Source organism: Agelaius tricolor, unplaced genomic scaffold (genome assembly GCF_023055355.1).
Source record: "Agelaius tricolor isolate 1412-34295 unplaced genomic scaffold, bAgeTri1.0.p SCAF_8, whole genome shotgun sequence".
Lineage (NCBI taxonomy): Eukaryota > Metazoa > Chordata > Aves > Passeriformes > Icteridae > Agelaius > Agelaius tricolor.
This window is the reverse complement of record NW_027269268.1, coordinates 19,917,561-19,945,066: the sequence shown is the minus strand read 5'-3', so window position 1 is coordinate 19,945,066 and position 27,506 is coordinate 19,917,561. Positions and strand designations below refer to the sequence as shown.

The 27,506-nt window shown below is 39.4% G+C and overlaps 1 protein-coding gene across 2 annotated transcripts; it reads right to left on the bottom strand.

Annotated features, from left to right (window-relative positions):
* Positions 1–67: 67 nt before the first annotated feature.
* On the bottom strand, positions 68–27,382 carry DNAJB14 (DnaJ heat shock protein family (Hsp40) member B14). 2 transcript variants are annotated; one of them, XM_071431855.1, is made up of 9 exons: positions 27,024–27,159; positions 25,209–25,339; positions 21,241–21,415; positions 12,138–12,283; positions 9,045–9,230; positions 8,607–8,701; positions 7,844–7,953; positions 6,468–6,640; positions 68–4,840 (listed from the first exon to the last, which is right to left on the bottom strand). In XM_071431855.1, the coding sequence occupies exons 3-9, from the start codon at positions 21,396–21,398 to the stop codon at positions 4,716–4,718; spliced, it is 993 nt and encodes a 330-aa protein (XP_071287956.1). In that variant the 5' UTR covers positions 21,399–21,415; positions 25,209–25,339; positions 27,024–27,159; the 3' UTR covers positions 68–4,715. The 2 variants fall into 2 exon arrangements, with proteins under 2 accessions (XP_071287956.1, XP_071287955.1); XM_071431854.1 differs by lacking the exon at positions 25,209–25,339 and having other exon boundaries at positions 27,024–27,382.
* Between the last annotated feature and the right edge of the window lie 124 nt (positions 27,383–27,506).

Sequence of the window (27,506 nt, the reverse complement as noted above, 5' to 3'; positions counted from 1 at the left end):
TTCCAGCGAAGTTTCCAAAAAGCCTGAAACAGAGATAAGCCACTTTTTGCAAGTAACAGAGGAAAAGGTCATTCAAAAGAACAAATTTATTTGAATACTGAGAATCCATACCTCCTTCTTAATCCAAGCCATGCACACACAGCAATTTGATAAGGACTTGGTCATATTAGAGAGATACTTAAAAGAGAACCCCATAAAATCATCATGTGAGCTTCTGGTAGTATTTTGAAAATGCTACCTGCAACAACCTTGGTCTTCTCATTTATTAAAATATTCCCTACTATACACTAAAAATGTTTAAAAATGCAACTTTTTTTTTTATTATTTGCAGCCATGATGCTCAGTGATCAATTTTACTTATTTCCCTGTCACATTTTGAATAAGAGCTATGCAAAAGCATCTATGAGATGGCCCCTGTATTGCTATTAATGGTAATTTATTCTCCCATCCCAATGACAGTCATTCTGTACATGGAATAAACCAGTACTGAAGGGAGAAGTGTATTCTGCATGAAGGATAACATCATAACTAAACAGTGCATGTTAATATTACTTCTAAAAATGTGGAGAATCCCAATACTCAAACCTAATTCCTGCCAGACTGAGCAGTATAGGAAGTATAGTTTATAATGGTGTCCTGCTTTCAGCTGGGATAGGGGAGCTACTTTTCTTCCTAGCAGCTGGTACAGTGCTGTGCTTTGGAGTCAGTATGGGAATAATGTTGGTTACACACTGATACTTTGGCTATTGCTGAGCAGTGCTGACCCTAAATCCAGAATTTTCAGTCTCCCATGCTCTGGCAGTGAGCAGGTGCACAAGAAGCTGGGAGGGAGCATGGCCAGGCCAGCAAACCTGAATGTGCCAAAGGGATATTCCATCCCATGGAGCATCTCATGGTCAGTGTATAACCTGGGGAGGCTGGTCAGGAGCTGCTGACTGCTCATCAGGGACAGGCTGGGCACTGGTCAGAGTGTGGTGAGCAATTGTGTTGGGCATCATTTCTGTTTCTTGGGTTTTATTCCTCTCTCCCTTGCTGTCTCCCTTTTCATTGCTATTGATCACTGATGTCTGATTTTGTTTTGCTGATTAAACCTCTGCCATCTCAGCCCAGAGGTTTTACCTGAGTTTGGTTCTCCTCCCGTCGTGCTGTGGGGTGGGAGCAGCTGGCTGCATGGTGCTGGGGTCATGGCCAAACCACAACAAATGGCCTAGTTCTTTCCTATATTTATTACATCATATTTAAGTTAGAGCTTCAGGAATTTATTTAATATTACCTGCTTTAAAAAAACCCAAAATGCTTTTACTATTGCACTTTCCTTCTATTTGACAAAAAAAGCTACAACAAGTCAGCATAACAACTGCTTAAGGGTGAATGAAATTTATGAACACACAACCTTAAAAAATATTCTTGACCTCCCATTTTAATCCTTTTACAGCATTTGTTACAAAATTATATTAAAAATATTTATTATTTAAAGTCGTCTCTGCTATTTAAATGCATCTGTTACATTTTTAGTGCTGTAATGTTCTACCATTTCTTGGAAACTTGTAAAAGAAAAAAAGACTGCTTAAAAAAAGGTAAAAAATTCCAATTTAGACTTGTTTTACCCAAACAGAGAACTTGTAGGGAAATGTTCATCAGATGTGAACACTGAACTGCTTGTGACTCAGGATGCTCCATAAATAGAACACACATTGATGTTATATTTCAGCAGATGCAAATCACCTCCTTTTTTCATTAGGCTATGTCAGAGTCATGCCAAGATTTTTCTCTTTTTGCAGGGCTTTTCTGCCTGCCCTTTTAAAGGATAAAACCAAGAACCCATGTTCATGCTATCTTTAACTCTAGATTAAATGAAAGGTAATGACTAAATAAAAACAGTAAGGAGCAGGTAGATAAAATGTTGAGGGGTTTTTAGTCAGGCTGTTCAAGACCAGTTTTGTTTTTCCCTTTTCTTTCCAATATCTTATTTTAATGGGAACTTTGTCTTCTGAAGAAAGGTCATCTGAAAAGATTTAAGTACTCCACCCTCTTCAATTTGCATTTTGCTCATGAGAAAATGAATTCTGAACTTTCCAGCAGATTCCCTTAACAAATCCAGGGAAGATATTGACATTTCTGAAGAAAAAAACCCTTCAGACTTGAGGGAAAAAAGCAACAATCATGAGGAGAAAAACGCCCACTTGAAATATTAAAAGAATGTTTGCAGGCCATATTTAGAGCAGCTTAATCTTTATGCCACAGGAAATCACAGCATCCTTTTGCACATTACTAGATATTTCAAAGTGTGCAACTATTTAATCTGTTAAATGCTAAGCAGCATACTTCCACCAGTATAAACATATTATTTCCTTTTCAGAAAGTGCTAATTGCAATAGGTAGTCAAATGAAATACTGCAGTCTAGGTCTCACTTTTAACCTTCTGGGATGTCTATGCTGCCATAGGGCACAGCCAGCACATCATTCCAGTTTGCAGAGGAACTGACAGCAATGGAACCCAGCTCAGCATCCGTCTCTTTCCCCACTTCTCACCTGCACCAGAAGTGGCTGCAGGGCAGACACAGCCCATAGGATTATTACAGGCAGCTTTGCTAAGACCATCTGTTCACTCTGACTTCACAGTTCCAATATTTGATAAATGTGTTATGTATCCTTTTTCCTGTTAACTAAAAGATCACTTGCAAGCTCAGACTCATTTGCAAACAGGAAGGCCCAAGTACTCGTTAAAGCCTTTGGAACAACTTTCTTCTTTTAAGAAGACACAGGAGTACCAGGATGTACTTTGATAGTTTGTTTTCATTAATATAATTACAATACATTCTGGACAGTTACAAAATCTGGGGAATCTGGTTTTCTCCATAGATTTGGATTGCATATTTCAAACAACTGGATGCCTTTCCATTACATCTGAACCCTTTTACTGCAGTCTTAGCAAGGACATTCAGCACAGCAACCCCTTTTTTTTTTTGTTGTTTCAGCAACTTTTAGTTCTTTTTGTGCCCCAGGCTTTCATGTCCACCTTGAATGCTGGTTTAGCTGCTTAGTTAAAAGCCTGCAGCCAGTCTCATGATACACCAATTCAAGAGAAGACATTTCCACTGGGACAATTTGAAAAAGGGATATATGCAAAATGTTTTCTGGGTCACTTGGAGTAATAGCATTTAGTGTATTTGTAAAGTCATATCCTGCTGTAGATCAGAAGGAATGCAATCAAGCCAGACAAAGTATTTTGAGTTTAGGAGAAATATTTGGCTCCACATGAACTGACAGCATTGTTCAAAGATAGCAGTTTTCTCAAACAAAATATATTGCCCATAATACAAGCTATCTGGCATTCTCAAATACAAGAAACATTCCCCTGCATAACACTGTTGAAATGTAAAAAACATCAGCTACTGAACCTAAAAACTTTTTCACCATACTTTGATAAACTTTAAGTACATTGTACTTAGCTGCTTCAGAACACCTCTTTGCATCAGCAGGTGTGGCTACATATAGTTTCCATTTCCAGGCCACTGAGTTACATGATCTTCTATGTAGGAGCCAAACACTAGGCTTGCTCATTTCTACCAAGTCAGTCCAGCTACATTCTGGTCCCAAAAAAAAACATACCCTATGTCTTCTGACAAGTGATAGGGCTCTGACCATAGGAGCACACTGCAAAGCAGCAAAGCATTTAAATAGTTGGCAAAAGGGTTGAAAGGCACATAGCTTGTCCTTAGCAAAATTTCCCTGTTCCACTTGTGATGCCCATTGAGGAATCACTATTGGGACCTAGCTTGAAATAAAAAAGTAGTAAGAAAATGGAAGCCTGCCAGGAAAAAAAAAATAGGTTGCCTTTTTATTTTAGGTTAAGATTTTAGTGTTGCATGTTTTCCTCTACCTTTCCAGTGAAAATTAAGGAAGCTATGGATGCATGTTAACCATACGTATGGACTTACTACTACTGGAATACCAAATGGTAGAGCTGCTGTAAACTGTTGCAAGTACTAAAAGCAATGTTTATAATGGTCTGTACAGCATTTGCAAATATTTACTTTGAAAAGAGATTAGTGTAGTTCTTATTTTTCTCAGCATTGCTTAGAAATGCTAAAAAACTACAACAGCTAAACTGCTACTCTACACCAGATCAATTTACCCCAACAGATATTTAGGAATATATGCCATTATATTTAAAAATACCAAGTTCCTCTAAGTGGTAAACCTAGAAGATTTTACATAGAGTTAGAGATAAAATATTAAAAATTATTTCAACTCCACACACTTGACATCTGAATAGGAGTGATGTAATCATACTATTTATTCCATCAGTGAGACAAAATGTAATATGGAACTAAATTTCTGAGATTTTTAAATAGAAAGTCATTTAACTCATATATACACAAAGAGTTCTTTCCACAGATATTTACATGGCAAATATGTTAGAGGAGAACCACTATGACTAAGTCTCTATAAGTATAGCATCCTTTCTGAGCTATTCTCTCTGCTGAAAGAATTCACAGAAGCTTTGAAGTAAAATCTAAACAATTAAAGTTACCTATATTTCACAGTAGGTAAAGAAGCCGTTAAATGATATTTCAGCATAAGGTTTCTGGAAACAGCTACACAGTAGAGTTTTACATCCACCCTCTTTTCCAGCATCCATGGTGAAACTAAATCTCTTCTCAGTTTCAGGAGAGATAACAGCATAGGTAAGATGTGTGTGTAACTGTAGCTCATCCTCCTCGGTAGAGGCTGGTCAGCCGTTCTAGTTCTTTGCAGTTCTCCATGGACATGGACTCTGCTTTCTTTCGGAGCCGGTCGTCTCGATAGACTTTTGCTGCATAAAGTAAGTCTGTTTCTTTAAGGAGAAAACAGAAGAGATTTTTTTGGTTACAAACTGAATACTTGGCACATGACACAGCTGTACAAAATACCTCAGGTTTTAACCCTTGCCCTTTTTTCCCTTCTCTCTATTCTAACTTCCCACAGACACCACTGAAACAGCACTGCTACAGTTTTCCTTTGCTGGATCTTTGTAACAATTCCATCTTTTTGAACAGGTAAAGCTGTATCAGCCTTCCAGCTCCCTCAGAGTTCATACAGCAGTATCTGATTAACAAGAAAAAAACACACCCTACAAAAATCTCCTACTACTTCTGTCAGAACTCGTTAAACCTTACAAATATAGGCCAATCTCAGTGATCCTGCATTGTTATTGATACCTCTAGCATCTTGTCTGTGCCCCAAAAAATCCAATCTTAATGTTAAGCCCTTTACTTCAACTGATGCTGATTCAGACTGTCAGTGTTCAGAGCTATTAATAATTAAGAGCTCTCTGTATTATACTAGTGCTCAACAGCTTGACATTGCTGAGCATTGTAATTCTGTAAAATCTTTTTTGTTCAACTCAAAATGCAAGACATTCTTAAATGTCAATTAACTCCAGATGGATTTTAACTGTCAAAGAGATTTAACACACAACCGGTATTTTAAATCCATAAAACCACAAAATGAGCTGTTTCTATAATCAGGAAAAAAAGAAAAACCATTAGGAGCCTCTTACTCAAAATCAGTTTGGGTAGTTTTCACAACCTGATAAATTACAAGTACCAAACAACAGGACTGCAGAGACTAAAGCTGGACAGAAACATGTGATCTGACTCAGAGAATTACATTCTATTTGCTTCTGGTCAGTGTAGTGACAGCTCATGAATGAATTATTTTTCCAGTCTTCTATGACTGAAGCTCACCACCTGAAAAGTTAAAACCATCTGGTTTCAACACTGATATAATTTTAGCAGAGCCACAGAGCTCACAGATAACAGAATAACTGGTTAAAATTGATGCTGATTTAGAAAAGGCTGGTGGTGCTCTTCAGTATTCTTACGCTTTAACACTGAATTCTAGGTTTCTGAAGAGAAGTAACTCATTGTATAATACTAGACTGGAGAAACAGATGGCAAACTAAACCCCCTTGTTTTACATGATGTGCTGCCTGTCCTTGGTTGCCTGGAAGAGCGGTGTGTGTATGTACTGTGGTCCAAGGCAGATTACTTTTTCGTCTCTCTGGAAACACCTATGTAAGCTTCTGGTTTATTTATTTACTTGTATAAAAGCACCGAGGGAAATGAGCTATTGCCATGATAAAGTAATGTGGAAGACATGAGAATTCTTAGAAATTGCAGTGAGTTAAGGACAAAAGCTTTGTCATAATCAATTTAGTGTGGTCTTTAATTTTCTGAGAAATGGTCACAGCTAATAAATCAGGTTAAAATTGCTGATAATTTGCAAATGGTTGTTAGATCACTGAATAAAATTCAAAAACTAAGTAACACTGGGGACAGTTTTAAAGTGAGAAATAGCAGGGGACCTTACACTTACTTTTGCATTGAGATGTTGTAATAATACAAGCACTTCCTACTTGCCTCAGGCTATTTTTATAGTAATGCATGATTTAATGAAATTACACATACTACCAAACTTACTTTGTTGCCTCTCCTTCCAACAGTTATTACGAATGTTGGATACATAATCTTCTTCCACGCTCTTTTCCACTTTCTGTAATGACACTCCTTTGTATTCATTTCTAAAGTCCTTATTGACATAATAAATGACACCCAAATTTTCTGTCTGCATTTTTATGGTCTGCCCTGTACTTCTGCAAAAAAGGAGGCAGGGGGGAGAGAAAGACTAAATATTAATCTGATTATTGTTTTTACACCACAAGCAGACTTAAAAAAATATTGACATTACAGAATAATAGCAGCACATTCCCAAATTTGCCATTTCGAGACAAATAATTAAAAGAATGGCTCTATAATCTGCTGGAGAACAAAATTATTGCACTTACCTAAACATTAAACTTCTGCTGCCCAAACACTTGATCTCAAAAAAAAATCCACTTTACTAAGACACTTATTTCATACCTCTTTAGCCAAATACAAGTTTTAATAATAGAAAGTTACATTCAAACTCAACAGAAACAGGTCACTATTCTGTAACAACCCAGTACAGCATCTCCATTCTGAAGTGTTTGCTGCCAGCCCTGATAAATTCATTTTCCTGCTGGCATTCTGTAGATTAAAAATCAAAGACCGGGTGCAAACATTTTGGCAGAAAAGCTTTTCTAAGCATTACAACAGCTTAGTTGCAGAAGGGAAAAACATCCTACTCCAGAAATAGATAACTTTGAAAAACAGGAGAAAAGAAACCTCTCCGTTGAGGGGTTCTGCAAGGAGCTAAGGCCCTTTAAAACCAGTGTGGTGAGTGGGCTATTTCTACCAGCTAGCTGCACGCTTGATTCAAGTTACTTATTTCTCAGAAGACAAAAAGGTTTAAATATCCTACTGTATGAAACAGGTAAGTTTCACAAGAAAAAGAAGATTTTACCATCACCTAGAATGAAGCAAAGAACAGACAATCTTCCCAGCCATCATCATGTTTAACACTTAAATGAAGATCAGAAGTTGCTTTCAAGTTCTTCATCTTCTGCAAATGCAGATTACCCCCAAAAGAGTAATGAGCCTTAGAAGATTTCAGGTTTTGGTGACTATGTTGGAGATGCAAACACCTTTGCAACATGCCATGTTGCATGGACCCACTGCCTTGTAGTAGACCTCCTGAACTCCAGGTACTGCTGACCTCTTTTCTCCATTACATTCTCACAGCATGTTCTTTGCACTTGAATTTTTTGAAAAACAGAGCATGTTTTTCTGCTTCATCTACACCTTCCCTCCCTTTCTTCACTGTGGGAAATCAATGATCAACTAATGGAAGACTCTCCACAATGCTTCTAAGTGGGAGAGGGCGATTACAATACCTTCCCCTCTGCTTTAAGGTGATGTAATTAAGCATTACTTACGATCTTGGGTATAAGGCGTAAGGAGGGTTAGATACCATCAACTGGCTCAACAAGGAGACAAAGATCAACACAATAATAGGCATCAGCTGAATGACCATAGAGAAACCTCCCTAAGGAACAAAATAGATTCAGGTATTTCATAAATCATCAGGCAAACAGGTAAATCTGACAATACTTAATGCTAAGTGTGACTTTTTGCTTTAAGCCTCAAAAGCTGCTATGAAAACAGTAAGTGCAAACACTGTGGTATTATCTGAACTTTCAAATGCATACACAATATTCACACAGTGCTCAAGCTGCAGGAGTTCATGGGTTAGCACATACACACAAGCAACTACCACATAAAAGCTGGATTCAGCTACATTGTATGCCATGATTTGGTCTCATCTATACAGTGACATGTGATTATACAGGACTAGAGATAATTCATGGAGGTGAATACTGAGCTGTAAGTTCAATTCTTACCTCAGCCCAAATAAATTTTTCTATGCATACAAGGATTAGTGGCCACAATTAGTGGCATATATAGGTTAATAATACCAGTCACCAGTAAGAGAGTGACATACAACATCAGGTTTACAAAACCAGGCTATTACCTTCTCAAATTTTCATGCCTATTTACCAGTCAGTAAGTGAACCACCCACTGAAGTTTAAAATACCCAACTGGCAGGTACAAATCCTCCTCTACAGTATAGAGCTCCTGTACAATCACAATACTGAAAGCAAATTGTGTAGTTTAAAGTCAATGGTGCTTAAACTTACATCACCTCTCTCTTCCTCCCTCTCGTGCCCACTCTGACGGTGCTGGTTTGGATGGCTGTAGCCAGCACGACCATTAGAAAATGAGTGTACACTACCTGAGAAAGGAACATCCACATTTAAATCATGTACAAAAACACCGTTTAGAGGTCAGTACAGAAGCAACATAAAGCACTTTACATTACTGCACAACAGCACATAAAAGGACATTAAGGTATCTTGAAATTTCAAAGCTGTTTAAAATAAGTATTTTAAGCTGTATGATAGTAACCCCAAAGAACTGACATTTTTGGGATTTAGCAATACTTGAGGGAAAACTGATGCAGATTGTTGAGTTGGGGTTCAAGGCTGGCTGGAATAGTTCTACTATTTTATAATGTCATAAACTCTAATGCCACTCTAGCAGTACATCTCAATAATTATGCTGACATATACAAATACCTGTTGGAAAGGCCCCTCCAAAAAACATGTTGAACAGATCCTCTGGAGTAATATCTGCCTCACAACCTCTATGGAAGTTGAATCTGCCATTGCTAGGGTGATTGCAAGTTTGCTCTTCACTGCCTGTAAGGTCATACTGCTTTCGTTTCTCTGGATTACTCAGCACAGCATACGCATTTCCGATTTCTGAAGCAGGGAATAAAACACAACTCCCATAAATGCATGATAAAAGCTATTCCAGCATGAAAATTGCAATTTCAAAGTCAAAAATAGGCAGCAAACGATGCAATTTACTGTATGTTACAAAACAGCTACAGTAGAACAAGGTCCAGAAACATCTCCACTTTTCTTAGAATAGCTTCCACAAAGTTTCCCACCAACGCTATCCAAAAGCCTTTTATCCTGTTAAACAAGGCAGAAGGCAGGAGAGCTTTGTTTCCTTTTCTAGGGGAACACCTACCCTTGTGGAAATGTTCTCTCTCATTGCAGTTACAAAAAAAGCATCAAGCATTACAATGAGACTCTGAAGCTGAGTAACTGCAGTTTGCTCTAGCAGCTAGCTTAAAAAATCATCATGGACTCAGCAGGTTTTCTTTGGTTTCATTTGGTAAAGTGGGCATTTCTTGGAAGGCACCAACCTCATTGTCTACAAGAGTGTGAATGTATTTTGCTTCATGCTTCTGAAGGTATTTGTGGGTTACTTGAATACCACAAAGTTCTGCATGATGTAACCTGAGGAGTAGAACATGCATGCATGACAGGAATGTGCTCCTCGGGCGGTCAATATGAGTGTTTGGAAGTGTTTGGAAGGCCTGGCCTGGATGCTTGTCCCTGTTTATGCTACGGTATCACAAATGAACAGCTTCCATTTTGGCAGTAGAAAGGATAAAACCTCACTTAGGTAAGCACAGAAAATATCAGCAAGAAAACCCACATACACTGCTGACTTTAGCAGCTTTTTTCTTGTGGTGCACAGACATAATGCTCTTGCAGACTGATGGAAAGTTTGTGTTGCCACTTGATGAACAATCTTCACTCAGTCATATCGTCATTAAACCCCTTCTGCCTTCCTCTCTACTCTCTCCTCCAGGCCTCTCCAACAAAAGAGTTCCTTTGCAGCCAACCAACCCAAGGCACAGGGATTATGATTTTCAGTGTTGAAAAGCCATCAGTCATCAAAAGTTCGTGAAAGGTGCAACACTATAACCTCAACACAGGCAAATAAGACTGTGGCTTTATAATTAATATTTTAAACATTATCCAATCTAAGCAAAAGTTAATGAGTTTGAGCTACAAGTCTTTTAAGATGCCCTTAGGAAAAAACCTAAACAACTCCTTTAAGTGGAGGAGAAAACCCATATAAATGAAGCCTGGTATTTTGAACTGCAGCATGATACAAACTGACATAAAATATTGCTCTGTTGCTCAGCATAAGGATAAAATAGGTAGCAAAAATTTAGATTTTCCCAAGAATTAAAAACTAAGAGAGATAATTCAGGTGACTGCACATAAAATGAAGTTACCCTACTGTCACAATATGCCTCTTTGTTACTTGCTCTTGATTATCTGGTGCTAATTCACAACAGATTTGATTCCAATATAACTTTCTTTTCAAAAAGGACATAAAAATGAAAAAAAAATTCACTGGTCAAAACTTTCACAGGAAAGATTTTTGATTAAATTGATAAAAGATAGCAGAAGTTATTACATTACCTATCATGAAATGAAATTCTGTTTTATAATGTGACCTTTCCTTAAAATAAAGCATTATTATGAAATAAAAACTATTGTTATAAACTCCTTTTCTCAGATTGATGTCAAAAACTGATCAGATATCTTTAAAGGAAAACTAAACCATAAATTTACTCAGCCATACAAAAGGATTACAATAATTTCAATGCAAGAAAATACTAGTTGTCATGAAGTAATTTTTGGGCAATGAGATTCGCCTACAAAATTTTCTGTTCATTTACTCATCTAGTTAAAAACCAGAAAGTGAAATTCAGCTGAAGAAATTAAGACTTGTACAAAGTGCTCACATTAAATAAAATATTAAGAAGCTGATTTTTAACATTTTAAAGACGATTTATTTGAAATGCTATTAACAAGGAAGAACTATTTTATTCCCAAGGCCTGAGACAATTTTATAGGAATAGTATCTTTTAGATAAAGACATCACAAGGCTGTAGTAAATGAATCAATAGTAATCAACTTTCCTGCTCTGCTGTATCTACTTTTCATCTGGAATTGTTAATATATCATTATAATTACCTCTTAAAGGCTGTATCAGAAGTCTTGCTCAGGACTTTTTTTTCTTTTTTTCCCTCCCCAATTTAAGTGTTTTATCCAAATGATTTTTTTCAAATGTCTGCATGTAAACCTCACACAGGAAAAAAATAAAAATATGTACCACAATCTGATTGTTTATGCATTATAATTTCTTACAGATTCACATTTTTGTTCATCTGAGATGAAGCTGTAGTTTTCTTTAAAATGCTTTTCTTCAATAACTCCCCTTGTGTAGGGCTAAGCTGGGCAGCCTTAAATAAGGTCAAGTCAGACTGTAAATTTTACCTAAAAAATGGTCCAAGGCAACTACTAGTAAGGCCATGATTGAACTCAGGTGTTTTTATGCAGGAAAAGTAGTAAAACTACACACATACAAGAAATTCTAAGGAAGAGGCAACTTAGTGTGGCACATGATTCAGAAAAAACTGCATTTTGTTCTCAAGGATTGCTTTCTTTTTTATCTAGCTCAAGTACAGTAAAGATCCAAGACAATAAAATTCAATAACTACATTAAGTCAACAACAGTAAAAAAGTACAATTGGGTTTCACAGATCAAGTATTTCTTCCCTGTACTGAACATTACAGTCGATTTTCTGAAACCAAGCCCTACTGCCAAAGTCCATGTTATTTATCTATACTTCTAATATAACAAAGGTCAAATATTTTCTTGAATAAAAATGTCAGTCCAACAACAGCTAAAAAACACATTTACATTTGTAAAAATACAAGCAATCAATGCAGATAAATATGGATTTGGATGAAGTTTAATGATAAAAGAAATTTAAAGTAAAAATGGTGTTTTACTTTTAAAAGCCTCTGTTGCTCCAGGTGCATGGTTTTTGTCTGGGTGGAATTTCAAAGCAAGTTTTCTATAAGCCTTCTTTAGGTCTTCTTCACCTGCATCCTTTGACACTCCAAGGACTTCGTAATAATTTTTACATTTCTTTATACTGCAAAAGAAAATGATGTAAAATGTTGCAAGCAAAAAGATGTAAAAGTAATGGGTTAACACACAGCTGTGAATGAGGTCATACACTACACTGGTGCATTATATTACATCTTTTGCTTTCAATATAAATTATTTTTTAAATATCCACTCTGGAAACAAAGAATGTCATTTTTTGATAATAAACTCACTATTGAGCTTTTTATGTACATTTCTTCTACTGTAGAACTACCATGGTTGTAAGAAAGGGTTTCAGTTTGCAACTACTGTAGCATTTCCTCATCTACAATTACATTAATATTGCTGTTAATAATGCATAAAAGAAGGTTCCAAATTTACTTTGCACAACTAGCAGGTAGGAAAATGTGTTTTGACTGTAAACAGCAAATGCACTTCAGTATGAAAGATATAAAACAAAGCAAACAACACCTCCCTTTCTCCAAACTAAAGCCAAATCCTTCCATCACGCAAGCATTCACTTTACAGGGAATAAAACATGTGAGAACACTTCTGCTGCTGGGAATGCACCTGGATCTTAACAATCTTTCTGTAAGTGTTTATGTAAATTCAAAGTCACACTATCAGCTCCAGCAATTGCATATTTAGCTTATCTCATATAATCAAGTATAGCATTTTTTAAAACTCAAACCTCAGAAATATTCTTTTTGTAGGCTATCTAACCCAGAAAGGAAAAGCAAAATCTGGAAATGATGTAATGATTTAGTATACTTCACAATACCCCAGAAGAAAGAAAGAGCACTTAGAGGAAATGTGAGAACATTAATTCTTTGTGGGCAGGAAGAACTGATCAAACCAGTAAATAGAGCTTAACAATCAAACCAAGTTACCTAGGTAAAAATTCAGAAAGAAAAGGCTGAATCCCAAACTTGCACTGCAGAAATAAGGCACATTGACATGGAGTGCATGCCAAAAAAAATGGGCTGGTCTGAGCAAGAAATAGAAATTACATCCAAAAATATTTTAAAAGCTTCATGTGAGTCTTTCACATGGCTGTAATCGTATCTGCATTCTCTTACATGCACAAATGTCTACATAAATTTGGGTTTAATGTTTCCAAGACTATACACAGGACAGCCCTGTGTATTGCAAGGGGGCAAGCAAGCCTTTGGCATTCTCATGGAATCCTGTTATTAAGGGAGTGTGAGCATCACAAGTACAACCACACCATCATGTGTGGTCCATCCTACTTCACAGATTGATCAAATCAAGTTTCATTTGAGGGATCCTGTTTCCTGTGTTCAAATACAGAAGCTTTGATGGAAGCCTCGGTGTAATGCTCACAAGAGCACTGAATTGAATGTATGCAGGCAGCTGCCAACACAAACATCCTGTGAAATAAATATGGCTCATTATATTGAAGTAACATTTAATAAGCTCCAATTAGGAAGCTGATAGAGCTAACTAAAAAGAACACAGTGAATCCATCAAGAAAGGTTGGAAAGAAAATACATTAAATTATACTCATGAGTACTGGAAACTCTTCTTTGGTAATCTGTACAAGCAGAAAGAAGTGTGGTAGTGTACAGATCCCTTAATCCATAGCCTCAATGCTGGGATGATTTATGAACTGTACCAAGAACAGGTATCTTTATTTAAATGTCTAACAGTAGCAATTTCATGAAATAAAAGCTTAATTTGATATCTCAGCATCCAATCTAAGTTCTCTTGAACAACTGCTTCTGAGATATCTGTTTGTGGGCCAGACTCTTCAGAACTTTGGTTGATATAAAATTACATAGCAAGCCATCAATGTTTAGCAAAGTTGTAATTGTTTTAGCATTAAAACTCTGGTGTTAAACATTCATTCACGTGTTTTTAAGCACTGTGCATCCCCTACAACTCTCTTGCTTTGGCATTAAAACTCTGGTGTGAAACATTCATTCCTGTGTTTTTAAGCATTGTGCATCCTCAACAACTGTCTCCTTCAACAGCATATTGTCATTTTTCGTGGGGAAAAAAAAACACCAGGGAAATTTATTTATTTACAATATACATTCATTTCACAACTCTAGGATGCCAAGAAGAGAAATATGGGGAAAAAAAAAAAAAAGAACAATGCAACAGATGCCAACCTGTACTTTCTAACTCCCCAAAAGCCACTTGAGATTTCCTCCTGTTCACAACCAGTGGATGCTCCACAGTGGATGACCCTCAAAGGAGAAGCAGCAATGGTGGGTATCTACCAGAAGATCTAAAGGATTAATGCAATCACTTTCATGCAACAGCTATCCTGAACCTGGCCCACAAATGAGGTATTGTTATTACTGAGAAACATGTTCAGCCAAAGTATAACACATTTCTGTTTTTTCTTTGCAAGTCTTTCCTAGGGGTAAATGAAAAATTCTACAAACAAATGTGGAACATGCATATACATATGGAAATTTTGCAGTTCAGCAGAACTTTGGATTAGGCAGATCAAGTTTTAAAGCTAAAAACCATTAAATGATCTTACAAATGCACAGGGGCCAAAAACCATACCTAAGCCTGGAATTTTCAGCAGTGAGCTTATGCTATGAAGCCCTTACCACACTCTGCCATTAGCCAACAGTTTTACACCATTGCTTGGCCACCTCAAGGCAAAAACCACCTGGACTGTAAGCTGCCAGCATCTGGTTAATGCAGTTTCCTCCTGGGAGGGAGTCAGTGACTTTTGCCAGGAGGTTCCTGACAGACCACAATTCGGGGCAATCATAACAGAGTAACACCTCCGTTTCTCCCCCCTTCAGCTGAGTTCATGTGAGTTCTGCACCAAAACTTGCACTGGGGATGATGGGACAGCAAAGATGATTAGAAGGTGCTTTCCAGTTAAACAAAGTTATCAGTGTTTGTGATGTACTCCTGAGAAGCAAAACTTTAATGCACCACAAACAGAACCTGGAAAGTCAGTTTATCACAGGACAAACTTTGGGGTCACCAGGACTCAGGTCACACATGGCTGTGCAGCCACAAGGCTTCTCTAACACTGTTGGAGCACACAGCCCACCCTCAGACGCCCCATCCATCCTCATCCTTTAAGAGATGCTCCAAGTCTTCCTCCCCCAAAACTCCACTCTCCTGATGAGAAGCTTCTCTCCAGCTGCTGGAAGCTGTTGGAAGCCATGTCCAACTTGATCCTTGCCCCTCAAAAGATGCAGACATTACTGGACATATTCCTCACCTCTTTACTTTAGTAGACTGACCTCTGACAATCGTCACTCAGCCAGAAACCCTCACCTGCACCACTGAATTATCCTGTGGAGATTTGTCATGGGAAGGCAGGTGGCACTTTTCTCTTACTACAGGGCACAAAAATCAGCTAGTAAAAGCAGGGAAAAATTAAGGGTAAAATCAGTGGAGGTTTTGGAAAAGCTCCATCACTGATGTTACTGCTGGCTTTTAACTGCACCTGAAACCCCTCCAACACTCTCAGCATGAACAACTTTCTGAATGCTGCATTTCAAATTGTTGTTTGGTCTTGCTGCCCTTAAGGCACTGCAGTTCCTACTGCTAGTTTTCTTGCATACGTAAACTCCACACAGACATTTCTTTTCAAAATTCTAATGTACACATTACTTGCTTACTAACTGCCCATTTTGTATTGAACAGGTTATTCCCATTCTTTATTTTTGGTTTACTTGAAGTTTGGTGTTTTCACTGATACTTTGCTTGGGGTTTTGGCTTTTTTGTGAATTGCTTTTCCTGTACTTTTCACTTCTGGTTGGATCACTTCTGTATCTGAATTACTAACAAATTATTTCTGTTATTTCTCTCTCCTTGTTGAATTGTTAGTCCCCTGCCAACACCTTGGCACTGTCCTTCTGATTAACAGATTTGCTGGCTGTTCCTGAAATAACACCTGACTTTTACAGAATAGACTTCTCAAACTGCAGGAGAGCAAGTGATGGCCTACATTCATGCCCAATCTGTTGACGGAAGTATCTCATCACCACTTGCAAAGCTCCACTATCCCAGCTTGCAGCTGATAAGGCACCTGCAGTAGAACTGGTCAGCCAGCTGCAAACTGCAGCACCAACAACTCTGCTGGATGCTGGGCTCCTCTCCATGCTCTGATGGCTGACAGCAGAGGAAGCCCTTCAGGTTCTGAAACGTCTTTTCTCAGCTGCAGAAACCCAAGGGCTGCCACCACTGGTTCTCCTGTGACTACAAAATGATGGGATCCTAATGCTGTGCTTGTCAGATCACTTTTCAAATCTACAATTCCGATTAGGTCAGCACTGCCAGCTTTTATCAGATTAACAAAACCTATCAGAGATGCTTGCCTTACTGTATCAAATACCTGCAGCAATGCACAATCATGAAATTTGGAGTATGAGGAGGTATTTCAAAGGGTCTTCCAAAGTTCCTTCCTTCCTTCTCACAGGAACAGCCCAAAAGACAAATACTTCAACCAGAAGCATGTCAAGGGAGCCACAATTATTTCTCCCAATGGTAATCTGAACTGAGCAGCACAGTGAGCAGCAATGTGAATGTTAGTGACAAGGAATCCAGCAAGAGGAAGCTATACTGACTTCTGATCCTAGAGTTGAGCCGAAAAACACAGTAAAATGCAGACCAAAATCTATACAGGTCAAATTTCCAACTATGCCAGAGAGCCTGATGCAAATGGTATCTAGCAGCTGAGCTGGGAATGTGCCAGTCACAGTTTGGGTGACAAACATGGGCTGAAAGAAGTGCTCTAGATTGGGAAGAGAAGGTCACAGCATTGTCAAGGAACTCAAGCTGGTACCAGCATACCCCTAGCTTTTGAAACAAATGCAGCAGAACTCTCAGACTTCTGTTGCACTGATAGATTCAACAACACATTAGGGTGCTTGTCTTACTACCTTGCTCTTGGATGTACCTGATCAGTTTGTTTCTACTGTGTGTATCATATGAAATAGTCAAGGCTGTGTTTACATCAGCATGCTATTCTCCAGATTTTATTTAATATTTTATTTTAGTTATGAGCTTTCTGACAAAGTCCATCATGTCTTCTCTGCCACTTTTCTGTGACAGGCTCTATGACTATGATTTCCACCCTAATTTCTCAACCATTCAAATGGATATTTCAAAAATTCATGGCAGCTCTACAGCCTAATTAAAGGGATGCCCTGATTTCTCTGCTTTGGTGGTTTGGTTTTTTTTAACACATACTGATTGCTCTTATTAATCCACTTCCAATTAATTATCTTCTTGACACTATGGTAGAAAAGAACCAATATCTCTTTTTGCTGGATTTGTGAAAGTGTCAGCAGAATGCTTGGAAAAAGTCAGTCACACAACTTATACTCCTACTTTGATCCATGAAATGTGCACAGGCAATTTTTTGGTTCACTACATGAATTCAAATCAAGCTACTGATTATTCCTGACCACTACTTGATGACACTTAATCCTGCCTTCCAAGGTTTCTACAGAACTCATGCCTCTATTCGTTTGGTTTGGTTTTATCTCAAAAATCCATACAAAACTTGATTCTTGTGCTTTCTTCCAAGAAGCTGGCACTGGCAAGGCAGGAAAAGCAGTATTCCACCACCGTTTTCACAAGACAACAATGCAAATTTAGCATACTAGTAGTCATGGCAGTTTTCTTTCAGATGTCAAAAAGGCAATATGGAATACATGCTATGGCTTATTCACTAAAAAAAAAAGAGACCAAAGAGGTCAAATACCATGTGCATTTTAAGATAATTTAAAAAGACCCTGTATAAAACATAAAACATGAAAATGCCTCATTTTTTTGTCGTGCATGTGATTCTTACACATTTGTCTTAAGCTGACATCACTTGTGTAGCTTTCAGTTGCCTAGAGACCTCTAGGGCACTTGCTCTAAGAAGGCATTAAGCCTACTGTGGGTCCTAGCATATTTCTGCAGTATCTCCCACATGCAGGTCACCTAAGGGTGTTAAGGCAACTTGATCCAGTTCTCAGTGACAAGGTAAGGTTCATTAGGAAAAAGATGCACGTACTACAGATAGGATTTTCAAAGCATTTCCACTTAAAAGCAACAAAGTGCTGCGGTATCTCTCAACCTTCAAACTGTCACACTGAAATAGCAAGCACAGCTCCCACAAAGAGCAGCATTACCCAGCACTTATGCAATCAAAGGAAATATGTTACATCTTACGCTTCTCCCTGTTGAGCAGCTTGCAAGCTCACGTAATACTCTACAGAACTGTTATGGTAACTTGCTAGTGATCAGTGTCCCCTGTGTATGTGGAAAAAATGAAGCCAGCACAGAGGTGCTTGTTTGTACTCATAGCTACTCACATTACTAGAGTAACCCTGATGAAAATTAATGCAGCTAAATTAGTTACATTGCTCCAAGCATATCCTCACTATGCTTCTTAAATCTGCTGTCACAAACAAATTCAAGATAGCTGTACAATTCCAGGAACTTTAATCAGTGATCCAAGCCAGGGAGCTCAGAGTCAGTCTCCCGGTCTGACAGCTTGGTAAAGCTTACAACAAAAGCATTGGAAATGGCATGGAAGTGTAGCTAAAAGCTTTCCCTATGTCTATATTCAGTTACTGAACCAAGAACTCCTAAAGGGAAGAATATTTGAGGATAATGACCTTTTGAATCATGCACATGCAAACCACTCTGTTTGTCCGATGTCCATGCTGAGTGTCAGAATTTATTGAAGTTTGGAGGTTTTGCTACCTTGCTGTCTATAAACTTCTTCCCTTACAGAAAAAAAGACAACAACTGGGGATGAAACACTGTTTAAAAACACCCCTTTTCACACACAATTTCTTTAATCAATTCAAACATCTGAAAACCATTCCACTGCGGTACAGCAGAAGCATATGGTGGTGACAAACTCTATTCTCTAAAGAATACCCTCCCCAAAGGGGTACGTTTCATTTAATTGGAAAAATATGGGGCCTGACTGAAGCAATATCATATGCTGTCTGTCATGTTTCCAACTAGAAAGCTCATTCTCACTGTGGTTTAAACATGAACTTTCTCTCAGTTATCATCGCTGAATGTGTTATATTTTTCCATTGAGTTTTAGGCTATTGTTTGTATTTAATTCTGCTCTCATTGGCAAGGCACACATGTTTTTTAATTCTTAACCACAAATTTTTTAAGTGGTTTATGTCACTAAATAATAACATGATGAACATTTCAAAACTTTCAACATGAACTCAAAACTTGCTCTGTTGATCACTGCACAAATCTAAACAAAAAATTCATCTCTCTCTAAAGGTTCATGAAGTGCTGTATTAAAGGATGGCAGTGTTCCCTGAGCAAAGGTGAAGACATTGTTTTAACACACGATTTTAAGTGGTATGTTAAACAAACAAACATGGGTTGTTCTATATTACAATCGCTTATTTTGCAAAGATCTTGGTAGGTTTTAAAACTCTGTACTCAACATTCAATATTCTTGAAGCCATGTTGCATCAATACTATTCTCAATGTGCGATTCTTGAATATCCCTAACTCTGGTCCTGATCTCAACAAACTGGATTAAGTTTATATAGCATTTAACAAATCCCTTCAAGAAAGCAATACCCAATACCACAGAAGCCAACTAGAGAAAAAAGCTAGCTCTACAACACCATTTCAGTCAAGAAAGTAGGTAACATACCTTCTGCTAAAACAAACAAACAGACTGATCTTGCAGAGAGCCTGATGTCGAAGCAGACTGCAGCTCAGAATGGCATGTCACAGGTGAGTGACTACTGGCACCAAGACAGCCCTCCCTGCAGCAGCTTTTTGGGAGTATGTGACATGTCTTATTTTGACCTAAGCCACATTTACAGAGGACTTCTTTCTGGATATTTTGTCTCACACATGTGTGTACAAGCATACATACTACAATCATTTTAACAGAAACATACAGGCTTATCCAGGTTTTATTTTAGATATATCACAAAAGGTAATAACATTAATTAAGTGGAGATGATGGTAAATGAAAAGCACTAGTAAATAACACCAAGAGGATAACCATGTGAGACCTGCTGCTGTCTACCTGCCTGAATGCAGAGCTTCTGTATCAACAAAGTAAAACTACTTCTTTCCTCACTGTTAGCACAGCTGAACAGATTACTGAAATGCAGGAAGATCCAAGATCGTATCAACAGTAACATACATTTCACAGATGCACACAAACCCCAACCACCCCAAATTTCTGTTATGCACAACATCCAATACACACAAACTAGGAGACAGGGACCTCTTGATTTCCCTTCAAGCTCCCTTGAAAATATGTGGGCTAGGCTTATGTGAAAATACCAGGGTTTGAGCTGTGCAATTTCCTTGCTATATCCATATTTCTTTAGCAGAAACCCAGGCACATATGAAACAATATTTTTCTTGCTCCTACAGCCAGCAAGTATGCAATAACAACATGACTTAAGACTTACTTGCCTCAAAAGGGCATTTTTATTGACCTTTGTTTCTTTTCCCACATCCTTTCCTAATGTCACCTCATCTTAATACTATCAAGTTGCACTAAGCAGAGTTTATAGTGCAACTCAGATGATGTATTCCAGTGCTTCTCAGACACCTTTACATTCAAACCAAAATAATTTTAACATTTGTCTAAGACTAGCCTGTACAGCAAGATTAGCTTGAAAATAAACTTTAGGAGTGACCGTGTATCTTTAGTATAAAAATACTGAATAGAAACACTGCCCTGCAAGTTGTACAACAGAGTTTTCATAACTTTTTCCATTTACCATGAGATCTACTCAGTAACTATTTTGAGTATTATTTTTCCATAAAGTAGCCTTAATATTTTGAAGAAAGGAGTAGCATCTTTCTTGCAGAAAGTGACAGCGTCTCATTCAGTGTTTAAAGCCAGCAAAACTCCTCCTTCCAGTCAAAGTTCAGTACAAGTAATCCCTCTGAGCTAACCTCAAACTTCCTGTGGCTCCTTTAGATGACAAGAGTTGAAAGGGTAAGCAGGTAATACACAGAATGAAAAGCAATGACATATTTAAGCCATACCTTAATACTCCTTCCATTTGGTCTTTGTTGTAGCCTTTTCCACTTTCACCTGCAGCAGATGCATTGCTCTCCTTTGTGCTGTTGGGCTTACTTTGATCACTGTTACTGGCTGGTTTTTGGCAGTAAGCGCCTCCCCCAGCAGTGCTTCCATTCTTCATAATAGCTTCCAACAAAACTATAAAAACAACAGTATATCATAGTATCATTACAGGTATTAGTGAAAAAGTCAGGGCTCTCAAGGATCTCAGATGAGAGCACCACATGACAAGACTAGCTGCTACATCCTCCTTCCTTACTGATCACCACTTTGTGTCACAAATTTTCTGCAGCCAGTCTGATAATTCTTTTTTGTGGCAAAACTATGGAAAAGTGTTTCAAAATTAGTGATCAGGCTCCTCCCATCTGTCTCTGCCAAGGTAATGTAACTGGAGAGAATATGTCCAGGTGCTTCATTTCTAGATGTTTTTTAGAGCCACTGAACCTGTGCCTTGGGGTGAAAACATCTGAACACCTGAATAAGCAAGTGCAAATTGAAGAAGAGGAACTAACCTTAAACTCTATATAAAGTGCAAATTATTCCACACAGACATCAAGCCCATCTCCAGCACATTTCAGTTCCTACAGTACATACCTATCTGTAACCTGAGTCATTACTGCCACAAACTGATGCTCTATTCCTTACAGGCAATATCAGCTGAAATTGAAACCACTCTTAAAATGCCACAACCAGCCACGGACCAGCCAAATACACCCAACTCAAGACCTGAAACTTGAAAACCACTTGGCTTCTGCTAGTTCTTGAAATCCTCTTTCATTCCATGTTCCAGCAGATCTCAAATGTAGCAGTTTTAATAAACATTATACACAAAGTCCATTTCTGTATATAAGCCTGTATTTTAGGGGTATCTGTCTTAGCAATGAATCAGAAACAATACCACTTTAACACAAGGGACTGCCCACAAAGTATAATATAGATCAAAGATTATTAAATAGTCCACCTTTCCTGAAAACAGATTCCTTCAGAGCAACATGGCAAACTACATAGCCTAAATTTGTTTCATAAAGAAAATTAGTTACTATCTGCATTAAAAATGCACTAATAAAAACTGCTCAGGAAAAATGTCCCATGCAGTGTGAAAGCACAGCACTTTCTTCTAGAAAGCCCATGGGAAGAATCCTTAAGAATTTTCTCCTAAATAAAAAAAAAATTCTTCTCTGCTTAGCATGGTCTTTCTTAGAGCAGCAGAAAACTGGGATCCTACACATCATAGCTTGTGTATCACAGAAAGAAAAGAAAGTGAAGCTTTGTTAAAAAGGAGAGCCACCACGTCTTAACAGCTCCCCAGCACTTAGTTTTACATTCACTTATTAGTGAATAACTACACTCAGCCTGAACAAGAAAGTCAGCTGATTTCAGAGCCAGTCCTGCCCCTCTGCCTGCCTCAGCCAGACTCATGGACTGATCAGATCAGGCTCTTTACAGCAGATATAAGGAAACAACTAAGCTTTACATGTCTAGTTGTAACTGAGGGGATGCTCTCACTACAAATGAAATCTGGAGCTTGAAAACAGGAGAGCTACAGTTGCATTATGGATTATAACTGAAGGACATATTGATATTTGCAATACTTTATTCTAATATCCTCGGTTGTGGCATATGAAGTTCTGAGGTAAATGAAGTAGTAACAACTCCAACGAGGTGACCAGGTCTGCAGATTAAGAACTAATCAAGAACAGAGCTTTGAATGGACAGACAGTGCCCTTGGAATGAAGCATTTCAGTCCCAATGTGCTCCAAAGAAGTGCTACCAGAAAACAAAACAAAACAAAAAAATTATCTTTCTATCCAGTGAGTATGACATTTAACAATGGCATTGCATAGAATCCTAATGAACATGTGGCCTTCTTGAAACGATGCTTGCTCAAAGTTTTGCAGTTCCTCCTTTTATATTGGTATTGCTCTAGAGATTTCTCATCCCTGCCCCAACATTTATGCAGAACCTGTGGGAGCAGAAATGGCAGAAGCACAGACATGGGCGATGGTTTGCATTTTTAACATCCAGTCTTTCTCCACAGCAAGCATGGCTCTAAGTCTCTTAATGAACAGGTTTGGTTGCAGTATTCTTTAAACATCACTATTTTCTAATCCCCTTCTCAGACCTCATAATGGAGCTGCATTGCTGAGAATACAATGCAGGATGCTTAAAAAAATAAAATTCAAATATATCAGTGTGAACTTCCTAAAATAGCAGGACACAGTGTACACAAACATGCTATTGTCCTACACTGAAAAAGAAAACCACACAAAGGGTATGGGGCCATTGTTTCCTTCAAATAGAAGATACAGTTTAGGTATTCAGAAAATACTCTGACTCTTCCATGAACTGCTGGTGGTAAAAGCAGCTGTTACAATGCAATACTAATACTGCATTTAAGAAAACTTTAACTGTGCATCTAGTATTTCAAAATAGGGCATATAGGGAACCAAAGACTTATTTTGTTAGCAGGTAAGGCAACGAATCTTATCTCTGAGTGTGTCTGAAGTCTCTGTTGTGTGTACTATTACCTGCTGTTGAATGAAAGATCCTTGGACTACATTTGATTCCATTATGCATTGAACATGACCCCCCTCCTCCCCCCACTTTCACTAATGGAAGAATTCTGTTTAATTCAGAATTTGTCCTAATGCAACAGCCTAAAAACTAAATTGACATGCTCCCAAAAAATTTGTTTGTAAAGGCAGCATCAGAAATGGGGCAAGAAAATCTTAAGAAGCACTAAAAAAATAAAGTTTTCCTTAACATTGTTTTCTGCCTTCAAACAGAATGGCACCTAAGTTTGAAAGGGACATTTTGTCCTTTGTTATCTTTAAATTCACTCTAAAAAAATCTTTTCCAGACAAGAGATTATGTTCTGTTCAGTTGCAAGATGAATCCTTAGCAAAAACCAAAATCAAACAATTTTCTAGCAAAGAATGACGTCAACATGGACACTGCTACTATGAAGTCATTAGCTCAGTATCATTAAATAAGCACTGACCTTACATTTCACACTAGTAAAGCCCTAAAATAGCACTGCTGCAGTCAGCGTATTTCAGGCAGAAGCTTTGTTTAGCAAAACTAAACTTCACTGATGACTGAACTAGTGCTGAATGCCCTTTAAATGTAAATGTTGCCAAAAGCAGATCACACATAGTATTGTTTTAGAGACAATAGTTAAAACCTATTCTCTGCCCTTTTGTAATCCACTACAACATCAGGAGGAGGAAGCTCCCACCAGTAAAAGATTCAGCATTACCATTCTCATTGCTTTTATGACTGACAACTTTGTTTGTAAAAAGGTTGTGCAATTGTTCTCAAAACGATACTAAAGGTACAGCATACGAAGAATCTGCAACTTCAGTGAGAAATTAGTTCAACTACCTTCCAACCCACACTCCAGAGAAACATAAGCGAGCAGAGGCAACCGGGGCTGCACCACGTTGTCCTAGCACCATAAAAACCCAACACATTCTGACTGTAAAATGAGAATTTGTGTTAGAACTAAAGGAACTAAAGGAACTGTTAGAACAAGACCTTAACTACTTCTTTCTCTCTGGTATGTGCTATGACACATTTTTGGTTACCTGAACTATGAATTACAGGTTGGATTTTTTCCTTCAAGTGGGCCCCCAACTAAAAGATCCAATGAGAGCAATTTAATTTGTTCTTAGTGTAAAATGCCAGCTGTAATTTATTGCAGCCCGTCCAGAACCTGTCCTGAAAAAAAGACAGTCTGTGTTCTTGCACTTTTACTGCACTTTTAAGAGGGCCATTTAAGTGCCTCAAACTTTAAAACCAAAATAAATTCAATGAATTGGTGTTGTTTTGGGAGGAAATGAGATGACTAAAAGATTCAACAACCTCCACAAATAGAAAACTGAAGCACAGAGATATTAGATGTTTATAGAGTCCCCTAATTTCTAAGTACCTAGTTCAAATCAGGCCTAGGGCCTGAACTTTTTCAGTGGTATTAGGGCATCTGCAATTCTCTTTAGCTTCAGATGGAGCTTTAACTGCCCACCAGTTCCACAAATCAGGCCCTTGTTTCAAGCTGAATACCTGAAAAACGAAGCACAAACAATTAGCTGGTCACTAATGGAAACGGTGTGAACTGACTTATTTAACACCACACAGAAATTCTGGGAAGCTTTTCTTTTAAGAAGACACAATTCCCCAGATTACAGCCCACTACCACAAGGCCAAATTCTTTCCCCCAGGTCTGTACCTCGTTTGCGATTGACTTGGCTAATTTCCACAGTGACTAAAACAAGTGTCCTACAGACAATAGCCTAATTAGCCATCTATTTCTTGCACTGAATACTTTATCATGGTGGTTATGTAGTGGCAGTCCTACTTAAAAAAAAAAACAACACAAATGCTCAAAACAAGTCAGATTTTTTTCCTGAAAGCTGCTTTAACTCTTTGAGATATAAGATGATAACAAGCTGTGTGAAGCAGATGAAATTTGCTCTCCTTGGTGAAAGAAACTGAATTGAAATCCTCTGCCTTCCTGCCTCCTGACCAACACAGATTCCAAAAAGTTCCAAGTATTTTCATGCATGTCATGTTCTCAAGCCACAGAAATTTAGGGGAATATGGCAACATCCATGCTGTCTTGCAGGAGAAAACAAACACTTGAAAAAATTAAATACTAATTAAAAAAGAAAAGCGCCAGCAAAGTCTTCATTTATTGCTTGCATAGAAGAAGAAGTCAGGTGATAAGAGACCCCAAAATGTTCACTGCATCTCCTCACAGCAACTTCCAGTTAAGATTTGGCCTCACACTTCCACTGCAGAAATGGCAACTGCTGAGGCCTTTAAGCGGTACAGGGCACTGAAGCTGTTCCTACTCCTTACACAGCACAGACCACGTACGTGAGAACCAGAGGAAGGCAACAAGTCCCTGCTGTGTCCAAAGGTGTTTTGAGCTGACTTCTGGCACTGTATGACAGAAAGGCTCCAAGACAGGTAACAGTCCTACATACACTGAAACCTTACTACTGTTCCTTTGAAACAATTATTTCTAAACACTTTTTGCTAAAGGTACTATTTTTTTGTTTTAGTATGGAATAGTCATGAGAGCTAATTAGGTCTTGGGAGTGCCACATTTTCTATTTTCTCTAGCAAAGTTAAAGCCGTGTGCAATTCCTATGTGGCTGCTGTACACCCAAAAGGGAACCAAACCCGAGAAAACCCAAACTACAATTATATTAGAGAATGAAGACACGGTCCACTCTGAAGCTCCAGCTCTTACTGCAAGCTGGTAGAGAGGGGTGATTCACAGTGACAGAAAAGAAGCCAACCCAGCTTGTCTCGGCCTGGGGCCTGAGATGTCCTGATGTTAATCGGGGCTAAGCCTCGTCTGTACAGCTGCGCTTTTACTGATGGCTGTAGAGAGGAGAGGGAATGCAGGCGAGGAGCTGGGTCGGCCCTGGGAGATCCCCGCTGGCACCGGGGGAGGTAAACCCACTCCTCCGCAGCGCCTGACGCCAGAGTCATGCACCGGAGGGGGAAGGCACCTGCCCTGAGCGCTGCTCCCGGGCACGCAATCCGGCCTCCTCTGCCGGCCGAGCCGCACACCCCGCCAGAGCCCCCGGGCTGCCTCTGGGGCCGGCTCCCGCTCGTCTCGGCCCGCACGGCCCCCCCTGGGCAGGCCCCCCTGCGCCCGCCCTCCTGCGGGCCCCGCGGTCCGTCCGGGCTCGTCCCGACGGAGCCGGGCAGCGGGGAGGGGGCCGGGCTTCACCTCGGGCCGTCTCGGTCGGGTAGAGCTTCTGCGCCTTGTTCAGGAAGCGGAGGGCGCGGTCGCGGTTCCCGGCCTCCAGCGCCTCCCGCGCGATCCCGATGCACTTCTCGGCCTCGTCCCGGTTCCCCTCCATGGGCTTCTCCTTCCGCCGCCTCCGCCCGCCGCAGCGCAGAGAGAAGGGGCCCGAAGCCAGAGCGGAGGCGGGCGGGGCGGAGGCGCCGAGAGCGGCGCGGGGCGTCAGGCGGGGCCGCGCTCACTCCGCAGGGCTCATCTCGCCGCTGCCCCGGCGCTGCCGCAGCCCCAGCGCGGCGCTCGCACCGGCGCCAGCCCGGCCGCCCCTTCCGGGCCCCGCCGCGCATGCGCCGCCCCGCCCGCCCGGGGCGCCGCCGCCGCCCGGCCTGGAGCGGCTGGAAGAGCCGGGAGCGCTGGGATCGTCCCGGCTGGGAGCGCAGCCGCCCTCACGGCCGGCCCCGCGGGGGAGCC

Bases quoted from the DNA above. Each gene is read 5' to 3' on its own strand.
- DNAJB14 (XM_071431854.1), bottom strand. From the start codon at position 27,156: ATGGAGGGGAACCGGGACGAGGCCGAGAAGTGCATCGGGATCGCGCGG. The intron at 7,954-8,606 runs GTAAGTTTAAGC...TTTGTTCCTTAG, and splicing joins GGGAGGAAGAGAGAGGTGAT to GGAGGTTTCTCTATGGTCAT. The intron at 6,641-7,843 runs GTAAGTAATGCT...CCTTTTTTGCAG, and splicing joins TACGCCTTATACCCAAGATC to AAGTACAGGGCAGACCATAA.